This window comes from Sorex fumeus, unplaced genomic scaffold (genome assembly GCF_029834395.1).
Source record: "Sorex fumeus unplaced genomic scaffold, SorFum_2.1 ptg000094l, whole genome shotgun sequence".
Classification (NCBI taxonomy): Eukaryota; Metazoa; Chordata; class Mammalia; order Eulipotyphla; family Soricidae; genus Sorex; species Sorex fumeus.
Genome location: NW_026606151.1, coordinates 21,423,735 through 21,442,683, shown reverse-complemented (window position 1 = coordinate 21,442,683; position 18,949 = coordinate 21,423,735). Strand labels below are relative to the sequence as shown.

The 18,949-nt window shown below is 50.0% G+C and overlaps 1 protein-coding gene across 1 annotated transcript; it reads right to left on the bottom strand.

Annotated features, from left to right (window-relative positions):
- Positions 1 to 3,982: 3,982 nt before the first annotated feature.
- Positions 3,983 to 10,495, bottom strand: LOC130040431 (leukocyte elastase inhibitor-like). The gene is made up of 7 exons (XM_056132509.1): positions 10,453 to 10,495; positions 9,816 to 9,993; positions 7,680 to 7,817; positions 6,604 to 6,721; positions 5,408 to 5,550; positions 5,113 to 5,280; positions 3,983 to 4,387 (listed from the first exon to the last, which is right to left on the bottom strand). Exons 2-7 carry the CDS (start codon positions 9,987 to 9,989, stop codon positions 3,983 to 3,985), a joined length of 1,146 nt encoding a protein of 381 aa, XP_055988484.1. The 5' UTR covers positions 9,990 to 9,993; positions 10,453 to 10,495.
- Positions 10,496 to 18,949: the final 8,454 nt, after the last annotated feature.

Here is an 18,949-nt window from a genome sequence, read left to right as displayed (position 1 = left end):
TGTCTGGTCTGATGTTGAGGTCTTTAATCCATTTTGATGTTACTTCTGTACATGGTGTTAGGCAGAGTTCTGAGCCCATTATTTTGCATGTAGCCATCCCGTGATGCCAGCACAATTTGTTAAAGAGGCTTTCCTTACTCCACTTCACATTTCTTGCACCTTTATCAAAGATTAGATTATCATATGATTGAGGGGAGATGTCAGTGTATTCAACCCAGTTCCATTGGTCTGCAGTTCTACCTTTGTTCCAGTACCATGCTGTTTTAATTATTACCGCTTTGTAGTAGAGTTTGAAGTGAGGGAGGTTGATTCCTCCCATTTTCTTTTTCCCAAGAATTGCTTTAGCTATTCGCGGGGGCTTATTGTTCCATATAAATTTCAGGAGTGTTTGCTCCATTTCTTTGAAGAATGTCATGGGTATCCTTATAGGAATTGCATTGAATTTATACAATGGTTTCGGTAGTATTGCCATTTTGACAATGCTAAGTCTCCCGACCCATGAGCAGGGAATATTTTTCCATTTCATCATGTCCTCTTTTATTTCCTGAAGTAGTGTTTTGTAGTTTTCTTTGTACAAGTCCTCTACTTCCTTAGTTAAGCTGATTCCTTGGTACTTGATTTTCTGGGACACAATTGTGAATGGGATTGTTTTTTTCATGTAGCTTTCCTCTCTCTCACTGTTTGCGTATAGGAAAGCCATGGACTTTTGGGTATTGATTTTATAGCCTGCAACTTTACTATACAAGTCTATTGTTTCTAGAGTTTTTGGTGGAGGTTATAGGGTTCTCTAAGTATAGTATCATATCATCTGCGACTAGTGAGAGCTTGAATTCTTCCTTTCTTACCTGAATGCCGTTAATATCTTTTTCTTGCCTAATCGCTATTGCGAGTACTTCCAGTACTATATTGAACAGCAGTGGAGAGAGTGGGCATCCTTGTCTCGTCCCTGATCTTAGAGGGAAGGCTCTCAGTTTTTCCCCATTGAGGATGATGCTTGCTACTACAGAGGAATCTTATGAAGACAATGTTTATGAGAAAGAGCCTCGTTCCTGACGCCCCATTTGCTCTCAACAGAATGACCATCTCCGAATGCAACAGGTATGTGTACCTAGGTCGAAAATTCAACATGACAAATGACCTGGCACCCGAGCTGCGCAGGAGGAAGAGAGCAGCTTGGAACGCCTTCAAGTGCATCGAAGAAATAGCTAAGAGGATGATGAACCTTCGGCTCTGGGCACATCTCTTTGATTCCATTGTTCTTCCTGCATTAACATATGCCTCAGAGACCTGGGCCCTATGCAAACAGGATGAGAATGCTATTCAGATCTCCCAAGAAGAATTGAAAGAGCTATGCTTGGAATATCACGTTTAACTCAAATGAGAGAAAAAATCCGGAGTTCTGACCTCTGTCGACAATCAAGAATCAGGGACGCTGTCTCGTTTGTAAAGGTGTTACAAATCAGATGGGCTGGTCACGTAAGAGATTTAAAGATGACCGCTGGACTAGAGCTGTTACTGACTGGATTCTACGGGATGTCAAAAGACCATGTGACCGCCCACCTACCAAATGGTCAGACTTCTTCATCAAGATCATGAATGATCGGTTTGAGGCTCTTCGTGTTCCTAGAGTGTACAGACGCCATTGGGCTACACTAGCACGCGACAGGGACGAATGGAGACGTTACTGGCGCCCGCTGAAGCAAATTGATGATTAACAGGAAGTCAAGTGATCAAGTGAAGTTGATTGTTGGTTATGAATAACATATGATGTTGTGTGGCTGCAGTAGGGCCATGCGATTTTGAAGTTCTGAAATTTTGACACTTAAATCTGGCGGAATTTCTGCCAAAAGCCACTGGGTTTCGAGATTTGCTCCTGAGTCTCTGGTATCATGGTGGTTGAACAGCTTAATCAGGAGCCAGAGAGGCCATTCATGGGCTATGACTTGGGGTCTCGTTGGGACAGGGAGACCAGAACCGGCTCCACCCCCATCCTGTAAGGCCCAACAAGTTTAGTCACTGCGGGCCCAGACCTGACTGTCCAATGGCCTCTGGAGGATGATAGCCACCGAGCCTCCAAGGGGGAGCAGGTGGAGGGCAACACCCTTTCCTCTCTGGGGTGGCTCGGTGATAGTAACTTACTGCGGGGTCTAGACATATTTCTGCCAAAAGCCACTGGGTTTTGAGATTTGTTTCTGAGTCTCTGGGATCATGGCTGTTAAGCAGCTTGATCAGGAGCCAGAGAGGCCATTCGTGGGCAATGACTTGGAGTCTCGTTTGGGTGGGGCGGACAGGCCCAGCTCCACCCCTATCCCACGAGGCCCTATGTGTCTCATCACTGGGGGCCCAAACCTGACTGTCCAGTGGCCTCTGAAGGATGTTGGCTATTGGGCTGCCAGGGAGAACAGGCCAATGCACGAAACCGATTCCCACATGGGTTGGCCCAGCACCGGTAACGTACTGCAGGGACCGGACACATTTCTGCGAAAATCTGTGGGGTTTCGAGATTTGTTTCTGAGTCTCTGGGATCCTGGCCATTAAGCAGTTCAATCAGGATCCAGGGAGCCCTTGGCTCCAATTATATAGCTGAGCTGGAGGTGGTTTGTGGGTGTGTTTCCCACATACCTAATTTTGGCCGTTTACTTTCTTGGCAAACTTTGCCCCAAGTTTTTGGGGTCTGGCCAAAGGCACAGCAGCAATTTTGGGGTATCTGTAAGTCTGGAAGCACCATCAGGCTGCTCTTGCACTTGCCTCACAGGTACAGATTGACCTGCTGGTGGCACCACACCCCCATCAATGATAGTTTTTTAAATGATCGTTTCTGGTGTATATTACTACAATACCATATATACCACCAGATTATCTCAGAGACTCCTCCTGTGAGGGACAGGCCCAAAATGGACCACCACCAGAATTAATTTAGCTTAGTTCAACAGGGACGCGCATTGCAAAATAACTGGTTTGTCTGCCCCTGAGCAAGGAATTCAGATACAGATGCCTGGAGTTGCAAGTCACGTGACGGGGGTAGGGGTCAGACCAGAAAACCAGATGTCTCTCACAAGACCCATGTCGCAAGACCCAGGACTGCCCTAAAAACTAGGACGTTCCTAAGCACTGATGCAAATGCTGATCTTTAAACTATAGGCTAAGATGTGATTTACCCTTAATTGGATTGGTTAGGAAAGTATGCGTTATTACAAATCTATTGGCTATGAAATGCGCAGGCTCTGCTGTAACGGCCTAGAAGGGCTTATAAAAGATCTTCTTTGAAGAAGCTCGGGGTCTTTACCCAACCTGCTGGACCTGCGTGTCTGTGTAGGCAGTTGGACCATGGCTAGCCAGTCTTACAATAAACTCTGTTTGCTGTTTGAAGTCTCTGGCGTCTCTTTGTCGTTAAAGGGAGATTTCGATCCGCGTCCTAACACAACCTGATAAACCTAAGCTCCTTGTACTCGAACAGAAAGGGGAGGCTGTTTGATGAAATAATCAGGAGCTGGAGTATTGTGATAGAACACATTATTTAGAAAAAATGGTGGAACATCGATCAAGGAACATTTTATAACCTCCCAGCCTGGCACAGGGTATCATCTTGTCTTTCAACTGAACAGTTCTTTTTAAGTCTCCCTTCAACTCAAAGTGTCTCCATGTCATTATACCCAAACTTCTACTTGTAAAATAAATTACACAATTGCATTTTTCCTGCCGTTGAGAGAAGACAGTGATTCCATAAACCCTGATGCTGTCAAGAATTTGGTCTCTTCCTTGACATTTTCATTAACTGAATGCATTCAAATGCCATCATTTATGTTTTTCAATATAAAAATAGATGAAATAGATTCTTGTACCAAAGCCAAATGGGTGTTAATTACTAATAGTGTAGAAACAAAATGAAATTAAAACTGAGGCTTGGGTAGTCGTTTTATTGGTAAAGATTCAAGAAAACTGCCACCTCAGAAGGACACTTAACCAAGCTGGTACTTGTCCTCTACGGGGCGGAGAATCTGCCCAGGAACAGGATGTTGCGGGAGGCCTTGTGACGGATCAGGAAGATGAAGGGGTGGTCACAGACAAAGTGTTCCTCGGGTGCCAGCGTGCAGGTCTTGGAGATAATCGCTGTGGCCGCTGCCGCCTCGGTGCCCTCCTCGTTGACTTCCACGAAGGACTTGTGTACCACTTTGGAAATGAAAAGATCCTGAAGCTTGGTCATGCCCGCCAGGTCAGCCGTGCTGCTGTCGAAGAGATCACGCAGCCCCAGGTGGGCCAGGGCCCCATTGAGGATGTAGCTCTCCTCCAGCTTGAACCTGGGCAGGTGCACGTTGACCTTCACAACGGGCATGTTCTCGGGCAGGGTCCACTCTGTCAGGTTCTCCAAAGTCAGCTGCTCCTCGATCTGGAATTTGAATGGACAAAGGAAAGAGTTGGAGACAATTTTTTCCGTCAATTAAGTATCATTTGGATGAAGGGATCCATATAATCAGTTGCTAATGAGCTCCCTTGGTGTCCAGTGCAAATTTATTTCAGCAAGTACTGATGAAATGACAGCTGCATTTGCAGCTCTCAGAGGTCTGGGTATGGGTCCTTGTCAACCACTCATCACCCATCCAGCCTCTCAGTCGCCTCCCACCCACCCATAAACCACTCATCTATCCATCCATCCATCCATCCATCCATCCATCCATCCATCCAACCATCCACCTAGTCACCTCCGCATCCACCCATCCCAGTGAGGGCCAGGGTTGCTAGCTTACATATCAGATAATTAGCTCTGTGACACAAGGGGAAATTGTAAAGATTTCTTCTGCTCCTTTCTCCTGCTCTGTTCTGATTGATGACTGCGTTGTTCTTTGAGCCTTATGGAGCTAAAGTAACTGCCAATATTCAGATGAAAATAGAAAAAGATCTAGTTTTTTTTTTCTGCTTTTTGGGCCACACCCAGTGATGCTCAGGAGTTCCTCCTGGCTCTGCACTCAGGAATTACTCCTGGCGGTGCCGTAGGAGCTGATCATGGAATTACAAAGAATAAGAAAGAAAAGTTGAGTCAGTGAACTGTGACTGGCCGGCAGATCAGACCAGGAAGAGCCGAGTTCCCAGAAGCCCATAGCGAGGCCCTGTCACCTCCTTCAGGCCCGTGGAAGCGTCTTCAATGTCATCGGGCAGCAGGATGACCATGCTGAGCTCCTCGCCCTGGTAGGGAAGTTCCAGCACGCGGCACTTCAGGGCCTCGATGTAGCCCAGGGGGAACTGGTTCTTCTGACGCATCATGTTCACTTTTTTGGTGTCTTTCTGCACAGGGGGGAAAGCAAGTGCCCCTTAACAGCTGCACGCCCCCACAGAGCACAGAGTGTCTGGAGAGTCACCAAGTCCCCCCATCCCCACCCCCAGAGTGCAGGGTGCATCCTGACATTCTCACCTTATTCAGCCTGAAAGAGACTTCCCTTGTGTCCTGCTTTGTGAATTCCTCCTGCCACTTCCCTTTGAAGTAGATGGCATTCACCAGCACCAGCTTGGTCATGCTGTCAACCATCCCTGAAGTCAACAGTTCCGGAATTTTCCCTAAAATGATCAAGTTTTTTTTTTTTTTTTTTGTGTGTGTGTGTGTGTGTGTGTGAAAAACATAGATGAGAATTTAAACTCTACTATGCACCTTCAGGGGCACTGACAGGCAATCCAAGCACATGCGTTGATTTTCCTTTTCCTTCCACTGGGTACTAAGTTGGGGAAGAGCGGCTTGTGTTTCTCTGGAATAGGCTAACTCCTGAGGCAGTCAGGGTGACCCATGGCCCTGTGCACAGGGTTGGAAAGCCAGACAGTCTCCTCCTTCTGGAGACTGTGACCCCCTAGTCAGTTTGTTTTGTGAACAGTTATCCTTTTTAGGAACACAAACTATTTTTCCACGAGATGTTTTTAATCACTAGTGTCAATTCTTCAACTGCTTCCAGGATTCTTTTTTCTTTCTTTTTTTGGCTTTTTTGCGACACATCTGGCGATCTTAAGGATGACTCCTGGATCTGCACTCAGGAATGATCCTGGCAGTGCCGGGAGGACCATATGGGATGCGAGAGATTGACCCAGGTTGGCCATGTGCCAGCCCCTCCCCATTGTACTATCACTCGACCAGGAAGTTTATTTTTGAGAGAAAGATAAATATTCACAATGCAGGAGCGCGTCCTACAGAACTATGCACCACATACGACCACATGTGTCTGGTCACACAGGCTATGGATCCTCCGTGAAAGAACCGGGGGCCCTGAGTCACCTCCACACTCAGTGAGATCTACTAAGACTGACTCCTGCCTATCACATCTTATTTCTTAGATGTGATGTTGGGGAAAGAAAAATGCCCAATCCCAGAGATCGGAAACAATGATTCACCATTTCAAGGTGACTCTTTGCATTTGAGTACTGAATAATATGGCACCCACTGCATTCCCTCCCTGATTTTTATTTCTTTTACCTACATTCAACATTTCATACTTTCAAAAATATGGTTTGGATAAGTGTTTGGGTGGGAACTAGACAGTGTCTTCAATGACATGTCATAGAGTTTCCAGTGCTGTGACTTTGCTGTAACTCTGTTGGGAGGTGGGTGGTCCGTCCAAGTCTTACCTTCAGTCTGTCCTTTGACCCATGCATTGATCTCCTCCCTTGCATCTTCAGATGCGTGCTTGAAGTCCACATTGGCCAGTTCAGCACTGTACATTTTTTGAGTCGAAGTTAAGAACTCCTACAGAAGAAGAGAAAGAAGGAAGAAGGAAGAAGGGAGAAGGGAGAAGGTAGAAGGAAGGAGAAGATGGAAGAATCAAGAAGAAAGAAGAAGAAAGAAGGAAGAAGGAGAAGAAGGAGAAGGAAGAATCAAGAAGAAAGAAGGAAGAAGGAGAAGGAGAAGAAGAAGAAAAGACAGAAATGTCCTCAATAAATGCAATGACATACAGAAGCAGTTTTCTTACATCTTTCAATGCCACAAAAATTGCCTTAAGAAACATCAATTTCATGTGATTCATTCTAGCTCTTCTACTCATTTATTACATACACATACACACACAGGCACACACACATACTCACATACACACACATCTACTGTGTAAACAGAATTTAAGCATGCAGAATTCCAGTGTTTTTTAAAACTTAACCAATTCTTCCCTAAACTCTGACTAAAATCTTCATCAAAACACAAATGCTGGTCAAAGGTGAGGAGAGCAGCGGTCAGTGTCACCTTCAGAGAGCACCGGGGTTCGACCCTCCCCTGCAGGAACATGGATTGAAACCCCATCAATGAGTAGGGGACAGCGGCCACTGGGTTTTAAACATGCATCATTTCTAAACCGTAGCTGTGCTTGTAGCACTGTCCTCCTGTTGTTCATCAATTTGTTTGAGTGGACACCAGTAACGTCTCTGTTGTGAGACTTGTTGTTACTGTTTTTGGCATATTGAATACGCCAAGGAGTTTGCCAGGCTCTGCCGTGCGGGCAGGATACTCTTGGTAGCTTGCCGGACTCTCTGAGAGGGACAGAGGAATCAAACTTGGGTCAGCCACAGGCAAGGCAAACACCCTACCCACTGTGCTATCGCTCCAGTCCTGTTTTCTAAGCACTTCTACAAATTGAACTGACTTGTTAGCTTGAGTGTGTGGGAAAACCTCTGCACAGCCTCGGGAACTGCAGAACACAGCACTAAGTACTCACGGGGAGGAAGTCGTAGGTTTTCTCTCCATACAGCCTATTGGCGAGTTTCAGAATGTAGGAAGCGCCACGTTTGTTGATATCAGCGTTCAGACTCTGGAATCTTGAATGAATCTCCTCCACCATGTCAAAATGAAGGGTCTATAATAAAGGACAGAGCTGGAGCGATAGCACAGCAGGTAGGGAATTTGCCCTGCACGCAGCTGACCCAGGTTCGATTCCCAGCATCCCATATGGTCCCCTGAGCAACACGAGGAGTAGTTCCTGAGTGCATGAGTCAGCAGAATCCCCTGTGCATCTCAGGGTGTGACCCAAAGCCCCCCCCCCCCACTACACACACACACACACACACACACACACACACACAAAGAACACATTCTTTTTGGACCTGTTTACTTTTTGTTACAATATAATACCTTGCAATTGCTTTCCTCAAATTACATTTAGGGACGATTCTCTGACAAATACATTATTGTTATTATTATTATTATTATTATTATTATTATTTTCTTTATTGTGCGGCCAGACATAGTGGTGCTCAGGAATTACTCCCAGCTCTGAACCCTGGGATGACTCCTTCAGTGCTCTGGGGCCATATGGGGTGCCAGGAATTGATCCTGGGCCAATCTCATGCAAGGCAAGCACCTTACCCACTGGACTATCTCTTCATCCCCAAACACTTTATTTTCCAAGGAGAACAAATGATAAAGAATATAAAATATATCGTTTTGTGAAACATGAGGATTCAAATATTAGAGGCAGCTTTTGCATGAGTTTTTTTATACTTGCAATTCCACAAATATGAATTAGTAAACTAAATAGTTCTACAAATCTGCCATTCTCCCTCCCCCCCAAAAAAAAGAAACCCCAAATGAGCGAGCTCTATGCCTACTGCTCTTGCATATAATTTGACTCAAGTTTCTCAGACATAAGCAATCAGAAACGCCTATGCGGGTGCACAATACCTTGGACTTTCTTTTTATCACTCAAAGAGCGGCAGTAAGTCACTTGTTGAAAAAACAACTTGTTTAGCCTAAGAATATGACAAAAGTTTGGTTTCCTGCGAATCAAGTTCAAATCAAGTGTTCGTTAGGGCTTACAAGCTGGTTCCTTGCTTGAGAGAGGAAGAAGAAAAACCCTCTGAGTACAGAAGTCCAGTGTTCCCTCTGAGAGGGAATGTTTGCATAGTGGCTACAATGGACCTGTTGCCATGCAAGAAGCAGGCTAGCAGCTGAGCCTATCTGTAAGAGGGAAGTGTGAGTGGTAAACGGGGGTGCGGGGAATGCATGAAAGAGGCAACCGTGAGTGGCAGGAGGGTTTGAGCTTCCATGAAGGTTAAGAGTAGAAGCTTCCCAGGAGGAACAAGCTCATGACCTTGAGCCTGGGGCTGGGTTCCCACCCCAGGTGTCAGGGGCGGGCAGGGATTGAGCAGGTGTGTTCCAGGGACTCTCATTGCTGCTGCACCTTTCCCAGGCACAGGGGAAGTGGAGGGTCCCCAGACCAGAGTTGGAATCTGTCTTCTCAGCACAATACAGTAGTGCCCCACCCCCCACCACTGACTGTGGCTCAGGGCCCAAGATGATGGGGGGTGGGGAAGGGTCCGCGGTAGGAGGAAGGTATGCCTTGCACGAAGCTGACTCTGGTTCTAACCCTAGCACTGCATTGGGTCTCTGAGCACAGAGCCGGGAGTGACCCTGAGCACAGAGCCGGGAGTGAGCCCTGAGTGAACCCGGAGCACCCACCAAGCGCCTCTCCTGCTACAGGATTCTGCAGCTGCACTATGCAGGGCCTGGCCCTCGCTGTCCCTGGGCCACCCCTGCAGCCAGACACCAAGTAGGGAGGACAGGAAGCACAGAGCGGCCTGGGGATCTGCTGGGATACCCACGACTGAATGGTATTGCACAGCGACAGCCTCCCACGCAAAGCCCCAGTCCCAGAGGGTCCTTACCAGGACAGCACCGAGGCCAGCTGTCCTCACTGCCCGCCTCGAACACCCGAGGGCTGGCTCATGACTGCTGCCAGCATGCTCTGAAGAGATGGTCTGGGCCGCGACTGGGACCAGCCCCTCTGCCTCCTGCCCCGGCACCCACACCATGACCCCGATGTCAGAGAGCAGGGAGCTGCCCGCCCTGGCCTGACCTTGGCCAGCTGCTCCTCAGTGCTGCCCCGCGTGCCCAGGAAGACCATGGCCAGCGCCGAGGAGACGCTCAAGGGGGAGAAGAAGATGTTGGCGGCAGGGTCGTCCTTGCTCAGGGCGCGGAACAGGTCCAGCGCGAAGAGGGTGTTGGCTGTGCTCAGCGGCTCCATGGTCATCTGGCTGGGGACAGAAGAGAGGCCGGCGGCCCAGCCCGCCAGTGAGGTCACCCCCCTGCCCACCCCCCACAGCCCTCAGCTCTGCCAGTCGCTGCTTTGAGGGGCTTGGCCAGCACTGCCGGGGACGGGGGTCTCCAGGGCAGCTGGGCTGCAGGGGCCCAAGTCTCCCCCGCAACCCCTTCTAAGGACCACTGCCACACCCGTTCTCTCCTGTCCCTCCTCAGTGTCCCCGGGACCAGGGGCCGCAGGGGCCAGGAAACAGGATCCCTCCTTGCGGGGTCAGTGCTGACCTAGACTCCCGCCTTCACTGGCTCTGGCCACCAAGCAGGGTGGAGGCTGCGGGCCGGCGGGTCCGCGACTGCCGGGAAGGGACAAGCCCAGCCTGGACTCCACGCAGCACGGGGGGCCGAAAGCAGGACTATCCCCGTGCCCCTCCCAGCTCCCGGGCACCCGGCAACTCTACCTGCTTCTCCGCGGGGTCTGCGGACCTGGCCTGAGCGGCTGCCTTATAAGACCGGGCGGGTCGGGCGTGGCCTCCCAGGCTGAATTTCCTGGAAGGCCGGGCAGGAGGGGGGGATGCGGAGAGATGGGCGCGTCCAGGGATGGTGGGGAAGGTGGGGACTGGCCGGGAGCCGCACCCAGGGCCCCTAGCGGCCCAGCGCCTCCGCCTTCCCCACTCTGCTCTGCAACCCGCAGGCTCTTTCCCAGTAAACTGAGGTGACTGGCGGGGCATCTGCGCACCACTCTGGGGGCAAACGGCCTTTCTGGAACCTGTCTGAGCTCCCGATGCGGAATTAGTTCTAATGCATTTGCTTAGGCTGGCGAGAAAGCTAGCTGACACAGAGAAATGCCGGGACTAGATAAACCAGAACAGGATTCAAATCACAGGGACCAAGTCACTGTCTTTCAGGAACCAACGTGTTTCTCCAGCCCCGCTGGGCCCCTCCCGGCTGCGTCTGAACTTGCAGCTGTGAGCAGAGCATTGGGGACCCCATAAGCAAGCCTGAGACTCACTGGGGCCCTCAGGAAAGATCCAACAGAACTCCGGGGGTTGGGGGGGAAGGCAGGAACTATTGGGGAGGGGTATTTTGGGGGTGTTACCCTCATTGTATACCAGTGGGTGAAATTTCCCCTGAATCCGCAGTATTGGCAGGTATGAAATAATTCTGTGCATGATAGACCTGCCTCCCATCCCTTGCCGGTGGTCTCAGTATCTCCTTGTGAAAAGGAACAAACGGGGAAAAAACTGGGGTGTTTTTTTGCTTGCTTGTTTTGGGCTCACCAAGGCTGAACTCAGGGCTTATTCCTGGATCTGTTCTCAGGGCTTACTCCTAACTCTGTGCTCAGGTTTCATTCCTGGCAAGGCTCAGGGGACCCTCTGTAGTGCCAGGATTGGACCCAGCTCAACTACATGCCAAGTGAGTGTCTTACTACTGTACTCGCCATTTCCCACCAAACCCCTGGTTTTTAGGCTTATGCTCATGTTCAATGGGGAAATAGCCTGGGAAAGAGATTGAATGTGGTTTCTACTTTGAGAACTTGTCTGTGATGAAAGGGACCAAGAAGAGCATGGCAGGAAGGGATCAAAGTACTTTTCTCCTGTTTCAGAAGCGAGACTTGAGCATCAGACTGGAGAGCGTTCTGCAGCTTCTTGGAACCTGAGCGGACCCTTCCCAAGATGCATCTGCCCGAGCGAGGACTTCAGCGACCTGGCTCGGCCCCTGACCCCAGAGTGAGGGGCCACTTGCGGGGTCCCAAGAGATGAGTCGAGAGGGGGGGCGGGTGCAAAGCTCGTTGACAGAAGGACACCATGCTCTGGCTTCTCAGGCATCCGTGTGCCCCTGGCCTCTCCTCCGGTTGCCTTCAGAGAGTGGACACTCCCTGACTCAGGCTTCCAGAGAGGAGTCCTGGGGCTGCCCAGCCGGCCATGGGGCGTCTCTTCCAGCCTGGCCTCTCTGTGTGAATGGCCTTTCCTGTGACAGTGACCCCTGGCACTCGAATGAAGCACCTGGCTCACCACCGTGACTCCACCTCTCAGCCTCAGTTTCCCCATATACAGCAAGGAGAAGAGTGCTTCTGTAGGGGCTTCGCTGCTGAGGCACGGGACCCCTCTCAGTGTGACATCCAGTGACACTTCTGCTACTCAGCTGCTCCCAGAAGAGGCCCCATGTGAGACTCTCAAAGCTCAGGAGGGGATTTCAGGGGAAAAGAAGACATTCCCGTCAGGCCCTCGGCTGCCTGCCCCCTGTCTGCCGTGGGACCCGTTGGCCTGAACCCATCTGCGTTGTACTAGAACCTCTTCCTGTGGGGCATGAGCGGTTGGCCCTTGGGTGGGCCTGGCAGGCGGGCTGCGCTGGGCAGAGATGAGGCATTCAGAGCCCCCGGTGGTCCCCTCCTGCTCGTCCCGCCTCCCTGGGTGCCCTGGACCCCCCCACTCTGCTGGCATGCATGGAATAGTGGGGCTTTCCGAGCACGAGCCTGGCATGTCGGAGCTCTTACAGCTGTTACAGCAGCCCAGGACAGCGCCAGCGCAGAGATCCTTCTCCACCAGCACTTCCTTCTGTGTCCAGCCTCCCGGGGAGAAATGGGCAGCGGCCACGCGTGGTCCTGCCCGGACCCGCACCTCTCCGGCTCTCAGAGAAGGACTGGATGGGCTGTTCTCACGGAGTGAGAATGGTCAACCCAGTACCCACTCCTGACAGCAAGTTTGCCTTTTTGGACTTCAGCGATTCATCTACCTCAGTCCCCTGTGTGCGCTCAACTTTTAAACTTTTAATAGTGAATTTTATTGGAGAAAGACGTTTGCACAGGGACAAGAAGGGAACTTAGCTCATTTATCTGTGATATTTGGGTAAAAGGATGAGGAATGCAGGATATAAAGTGTGTGTGTGTGGCGGGGGGGAAGGGGAGCACCTAGATTATTCGGGACCATAGATTCTACAGAGCAAGGGAAGGACAGAAGTCAAGGGGTCGGAGAGAACAGGGATAGGACCAGAGGATCCAGGAACTTGGAAGGGTGAGGTCTATGCCTGCACTAAACCACAGAGCCACGGGCACCCCAGGGGACCCCTGCTTGGCCTACAGGAGAGGGCTTGCCCGCAACTGTCCCCCCTCAGGGACACCAACAGGGTGATCCCTGACTGACCCTCACGAGTGGCTACGAGGGGTTCACCCACTCCAATCGCATTCTTGGAGGCCAGCAGGGGACCCTGGAGGGGGGGGGGCACACAAGTCTGGCCAACATAAGAAAGCCCTCCCAAACCCACATCCACCTGCCCACATACCAAATTCCACAGGATGGATATGTCATTCCCAATGTTCTCCCTTCCAAAATTCGACATGCTATTTTGTTGGTAAAGAAGCGAACAGCACCAGGCCCAGACAAGGTGAGACGGAAACACCTGAAGAATCTGCCGGCAGTACTCATCAATACACTGGCTCAGCTCTTCACACGCTATCTGTCTGAATGCAAGTTTCCGTCCCAGTGGAAAGCCAGCAGGACTGTACTACTGTACAAGAAGGGAGACATCCATGACATTGGCAACTATCGTCCGATCTGCCTGTTGTCTGTCATCTACAAGCTGTTCACTCGAGTCATCCTGAATAGGATTGGCAGAACACTAGATGAAGAACAACCATGAGAGCAAGCTGGGTTTCACAAAGGATTCAGCACGATTGACAATATCCACACAATAGCCAAGCTCACTGATGTTTCTCGGGAGTTCAAGATGCCGCTTTGCCTAATATTCATTGATTTAAAGAAGGCCTTTGATTCTGTTGAGACTGAAGCATCATCGAAGCCCTAGCCAAACAGGGTGTTCAAAGTCAATACATCAGGATCCTCCATGAGCTGTATTACGGATTCCCTATAAGGATCTCACCATTCTACAAAGAAGTGATCATCCATGTCAAGAGAGGGGTTTGGCAGGGCGATACCATTTCACCGAAACTCTTCAGTGCCACCCTCGAGAACATTTTGTGACAACTGGAGTGGGAAGGAATGGAAGTGAAGATAGATGGTCGGCAACTACACCACCTCCACCTTACTGATGACATCATTCTAATAACGCCAAACATTAGCCAAGCGGCACAATTGCTGGCCAACTTCGACCATGAGTGTGGAAAGGTGGGACTCCAGCTGAATCTCACGAAGACAATGTTTATGAGAAACAGTCTCGTTCCTGACGTTCCATTCCCTCTCAACAAGACGAACATTTCTGAATGCAACAGCTATGCGTACCTAAGTCGGGAAGTCAACATGACGAATAACCTTGCACCTGAGTTGCACAGGAGGAAGAGAGTGGCTTCAAATGCCTTCAAGAGTGTCAAAGAAATAGCTAAGAGGACGAAGAACCTCTAGCTCCAGGCACATCTCTTCGATTCCACTGTTCTTCCTGCATTAACATACTCCTTAGAGACCTAGGCCCTACGAAAACAGGATGAGAACCCTACTCGGGTCTCCCAAAGAGGAATAGAAAGAGCTGTGCTTGGAGTATCACGCTTCACTGTAATGAGAGAAAGACTCGGGAGTTCCGACCTCCATTGAAGGTCAAGAATCAGGGACGCTGTCTCGTTTGCCAAGTCATCAAAAATCAGATGGGCTGGACAATAATGATATTTGGAGACCACCGTAGGACTAGAGCCATTACCGACTGGATTCCATGGGACATCTAAAGATCACATGGCTGCCCACCTACAAGATGGTCAGACTTCTTCGTCAAGACCCTGAACGATCAGTTTGAGGTTCTTCGTGTTCCTAGAATGAGCAGATGTTGGGCTACACTAGCACATGACAGGGATGAATGGAGACGTTTCTGGTGCCCGCTTGAGCAAATCGATGAGTAACAGAATATCAAGTGATCAAGTGATTCTTTCTAATAAATTATTAGTTATAAACCAGGATACTTTATTTAGTCTACATCTATATGAGTGAAAAAAGAAATCCATATTATTTAATATGTTAAAAATAAAAATTTTAAATGTTTATAAAATCGTCATTGTGTTCTACCCACCGTTCCCAGTTCTGTTGTCTACGTGGCATAAAAGAATTTTAGGAGAAGACGAACAGTGAAGTTTTACTTAGGAAATGTGAGGAGAGAAGGAGGGAGGAAACACACTCACACACACACACACACACACGAGAGACGAAAAGGAGAGGGGGCTTGGAGAGACTAAAGAAGAAAGAAACATGTAGGGGAGAAATCATAGATTTCTCCAGAGACTTCGAAGACAACCCCATAAAGTTAAAGAAAGGCGAGAGTAGATTAGCCAGGAATGAGGATTCTAATTGCTTTTGCAAAGTTGCCTTTATTTTGCCCCAGGTTGGTTCTTTCTATGCAGATAAGAGGCTTATTAGGGTGTTGCCAAGGGAAAAAGACTTTGCACTTTTGGTGGTCTTTCTTTAAATTCTTATTTTAGGGTCCTTGGTTCCTGCCAGGGCTGGAACGATAACACATGAGTAGGGCATTTGCCTTGCACGAGGCCGACCCTGCTGACCCGAGTTTGATTCCTTCGCCCCTCTCAGAGAGCATGGCAAGCTACCGAGAGTATCTCGCCGGCACTGCAAAGTCTGGCAAGCTCCCTGTGACGTATTCGATATGCCAAACACAGTAACAACAAAGTCTCCAATGGAGGCGTTACTGGGCCCGCTCGAGCAAATCGATGATCAACGGGAGGGCCTTACTTACTTTACATAGGTCAAAGGGGCGGAGGAGTGATAGCACAGCAGTCGGGCGTTTGCCTTGCACACAGACAACATGGCCAACCCGAGTTCGATTCCTCCGCCCCTCTCGGAGAGCCCAGCAAGCTACCGAGAGTATCTCACCCGCACGGCAAAGCCTGGCAAGCTCCCCGTGACGTATTCGATATGCCAAACACAGTAACAACAAGTCTCACAATGGAGACGTTACTGGGCCCGCTCGAGCAAATTGATGGACAACGGGAGGACAGTGCTATAGTGCTACAGTGGTTCCTGCCAAAGTTTCTCCCCTCTTGAGGCTGCTCAGACTTCTCTGGGTTGGGATCCTTAGCAGTCTCGGTCAGGCTTCAGTTCAAAAGGGGCCCAGCTTGCATGCTTTATGGCAGTTGACAAGAAACCTTGATAATATCTTGGTTTGATTACTTTTGGAGAAAGTCATTGTCAGGGACTTCCCATTTGCCTGCCTGCTTCACCAGTATTGGGGAAAATTCAGAGGAGAGTGGGAAGGCCAATTACCTTCAGAGGTCTCTGGAGAGAACTAGACACAATTGTGATTATCACGTGTGTGTGTGTGTGTGTGTGTGTGTGTGTGTGTGTGGTGGGCACCTCTGTGCTCAGGGCTTACTCCTGGCTCTGCACTCAGGAATCACTCCTAGTGGGACTTGGGGGAACCATATGGGATGCTGAGGATTGAACCCAGGTCGGCCGCATGCAAGGCAAACACCCTACCTGCTGTGCTATCATACCAGTTGCAGGTATGTTTGTCTTTCTTTTGTTTTTGATTTTGGATCACAGTCTGTGGTATCTAGGGGTACTGCTAGCCTGTGGCTCACAGCCTCAGAAGTTCTCTTCCCTATGTTTGTTTGCTAAATAAATGCCACCCCCAGTTGTATGGAGGCATTCCCGCCACTACTTGGACACCCTTGTGTGGGCCCGAAGGTTCAGTGGTGGGTCTCGTATTGCAGGGTAGGTCCTGCAATATCCGGGATCACACCCAGAGACTCCTGCATGACGGGCACATGCGCTGTTTGTTCGTTTGGGGGCCACACTCAGCGGTGCTGAGGGCTACTTCTGACTCTGTGCTCAGGGACCACTCCTGGTGGGGCTTAGTGGGGCTTAGGGAATCATCTGGGGTGCTGGGGATTGAACCCTGGGAGGATGCATGCAAGGCAAACAGCTAAGGTGCTATTCTATCGCTGTGGTCCTAGCGCATAACCATTTGTGCTATCTACCCAGCAACTGGGCTGGAGTGATAGCACAGCAGGTAGGGCATTTGCCTTGCACGCGGCCAACATGGCCGACCTGAGTTCGATTCCTCCCCTCTCAGAGAGCCCGGCAAGCTACCGAGAGTATCTTGCCCGCACGGCAAAGTCTGGCATGCTACCTGTGGCATATTCGATATGCCAAACACAGTAATAATTGTCACAATGGAGACGTTACTGGGCCTGGGCCCGCTTGAGCAAATCGATGAACAACGGGAGGACAGTGACAGTGACAGTGACCCAGCAACTAATCAGAGGGATAGAAGGGCAAGATTTGGGATATGGCCCTCACAAAAAAGTCACCTGGTGTGGAAGGGTCACCAGGGAGGACTAGGTGGTACCAGATAACCCAACTGGATCCAGACACCAGAAGAGAATCATCTCAGTATCCTCTCCCCCTGCATTCTTGGAGCATAGTATAGCACTACACTGTAGCACAGTCCTCTCGTTGTTCATCAATTTGCTTGAGTGGGCCCAGTAATGTCTGCATTGTGAGGCGTGTTGTTACTGTGTTTGGTATATCGAATATGCTACGGGTACTTGCCAGGCTCTGCAGTTCGGGGGGTGGGGGCGGGGGGGGTGGGGATACTCTAGGTAGCTTGCCAGGATCTCCAAGAGGGACGGAGGAATCAAACCCGGGTCGGCTGCATGCAAGGCAAAAGCCCTACCCACTGTGCTATCGCTCCAGCCCAGAGCATAGAATATGGGACTTAATAGAGAAATGCTCACTCCTCCTTGCTAAAAAGGGTTTGGAGGAGAAAGGCTTAATCCCATCTCAGAGTCCTGCTGTAGGAGACCCCTCCCACCATCTGGGCACTTTCCTTTCTTCTTTCTCCTCCTGTGCCCTTTTCTAAATATACCTGAATGGGGCCATTTGCTCTCTGGTCCCCTGCAGAGCATGACAATGGGCATTGGAGCAGATAAGTCCCGACTTGCAAAGCGGTCCTGAAGTGAGGCCCCTCAGAAGGGAGTGTCTGGGCCAAGTTGGCAAGAACAGGATGTCAGCACCAGGTGTCTGGCCTTGAGGCAAACCCCACCTCTTACTCACATAAGACGCAGAAACTGTCACGTATGCTTAGCATGTCATCCTAACTGCAGTATCTAGCCTCGAATGGGATTGGACCCAGGGAAAGCAGAGTAGGCCAGGTGTGATTGGACCTTCCTATAAAACTGTCTACATTCTATAAAATATGTTTGTATTTGGCAATAAGGTGAACAGACATCAGCTGCTCCCCGAGGGAGTTTCTCTGCACTCCTGTCATCCTTCCCCTCATGTCTGCCCAATGCACAATGTGTCTGGGCTCCTTGGGGAGAAAACTGTTCCCCAACAGTCCCCTCCTTTCAATTTTGACTGTTTGAGGCCAAAACCCTGCTACTACAGCCTGTGTGTTCTATTAGCCTGCTCCTCCGGCTGCAGTGCAGTCGAGAAGCATTTCAGCACACACTGTTCCCACAAACATCTCTTCCCCCGTTCCTCATCTTCATGAGGGAGCTGAGCTGTGGTGGCCAAGCACTGTCCCCTGGGTAGCAGTGGGATGAATGTGGTCCCAGGTAGGGCTGAAAGGGTGTTGCTGTGTCTTCCAGGGGTTGCATATATGGTTGTGGTGCTTGAGTCCGTGCTGGTGGTTGTGTTTGGGGACTAGGGAACACCCACTTGGAGGTGGTGCTCACCTGTGTTCCCTGACCCATTTTGTCGCAATGTGCCTGAGATTGCCCTCGGGGACCAAGCAGAGCAGCAGTGCGGGGAGTTACTATGGAAGTGGATTTATTCCTTTGCTCTGGGTTCTCGAGTCTTCTACGAAAGATTCGCATATGAAATTCAGCTGCTTAAGGAGGTCCAGTTTATTGTACAGTTTATGCAGATGGACCTGGGTCCTTCCCCAGTGTCCAGAACTCTCCTTTCACCCATGTGACTCCTGCACCTGTTTCTCACTGGATGCCAGGGCCAGACTGCGGTGTCCTGGCTGTGTCCCTCCACCTGGCTGGGTGCACAGCACCTG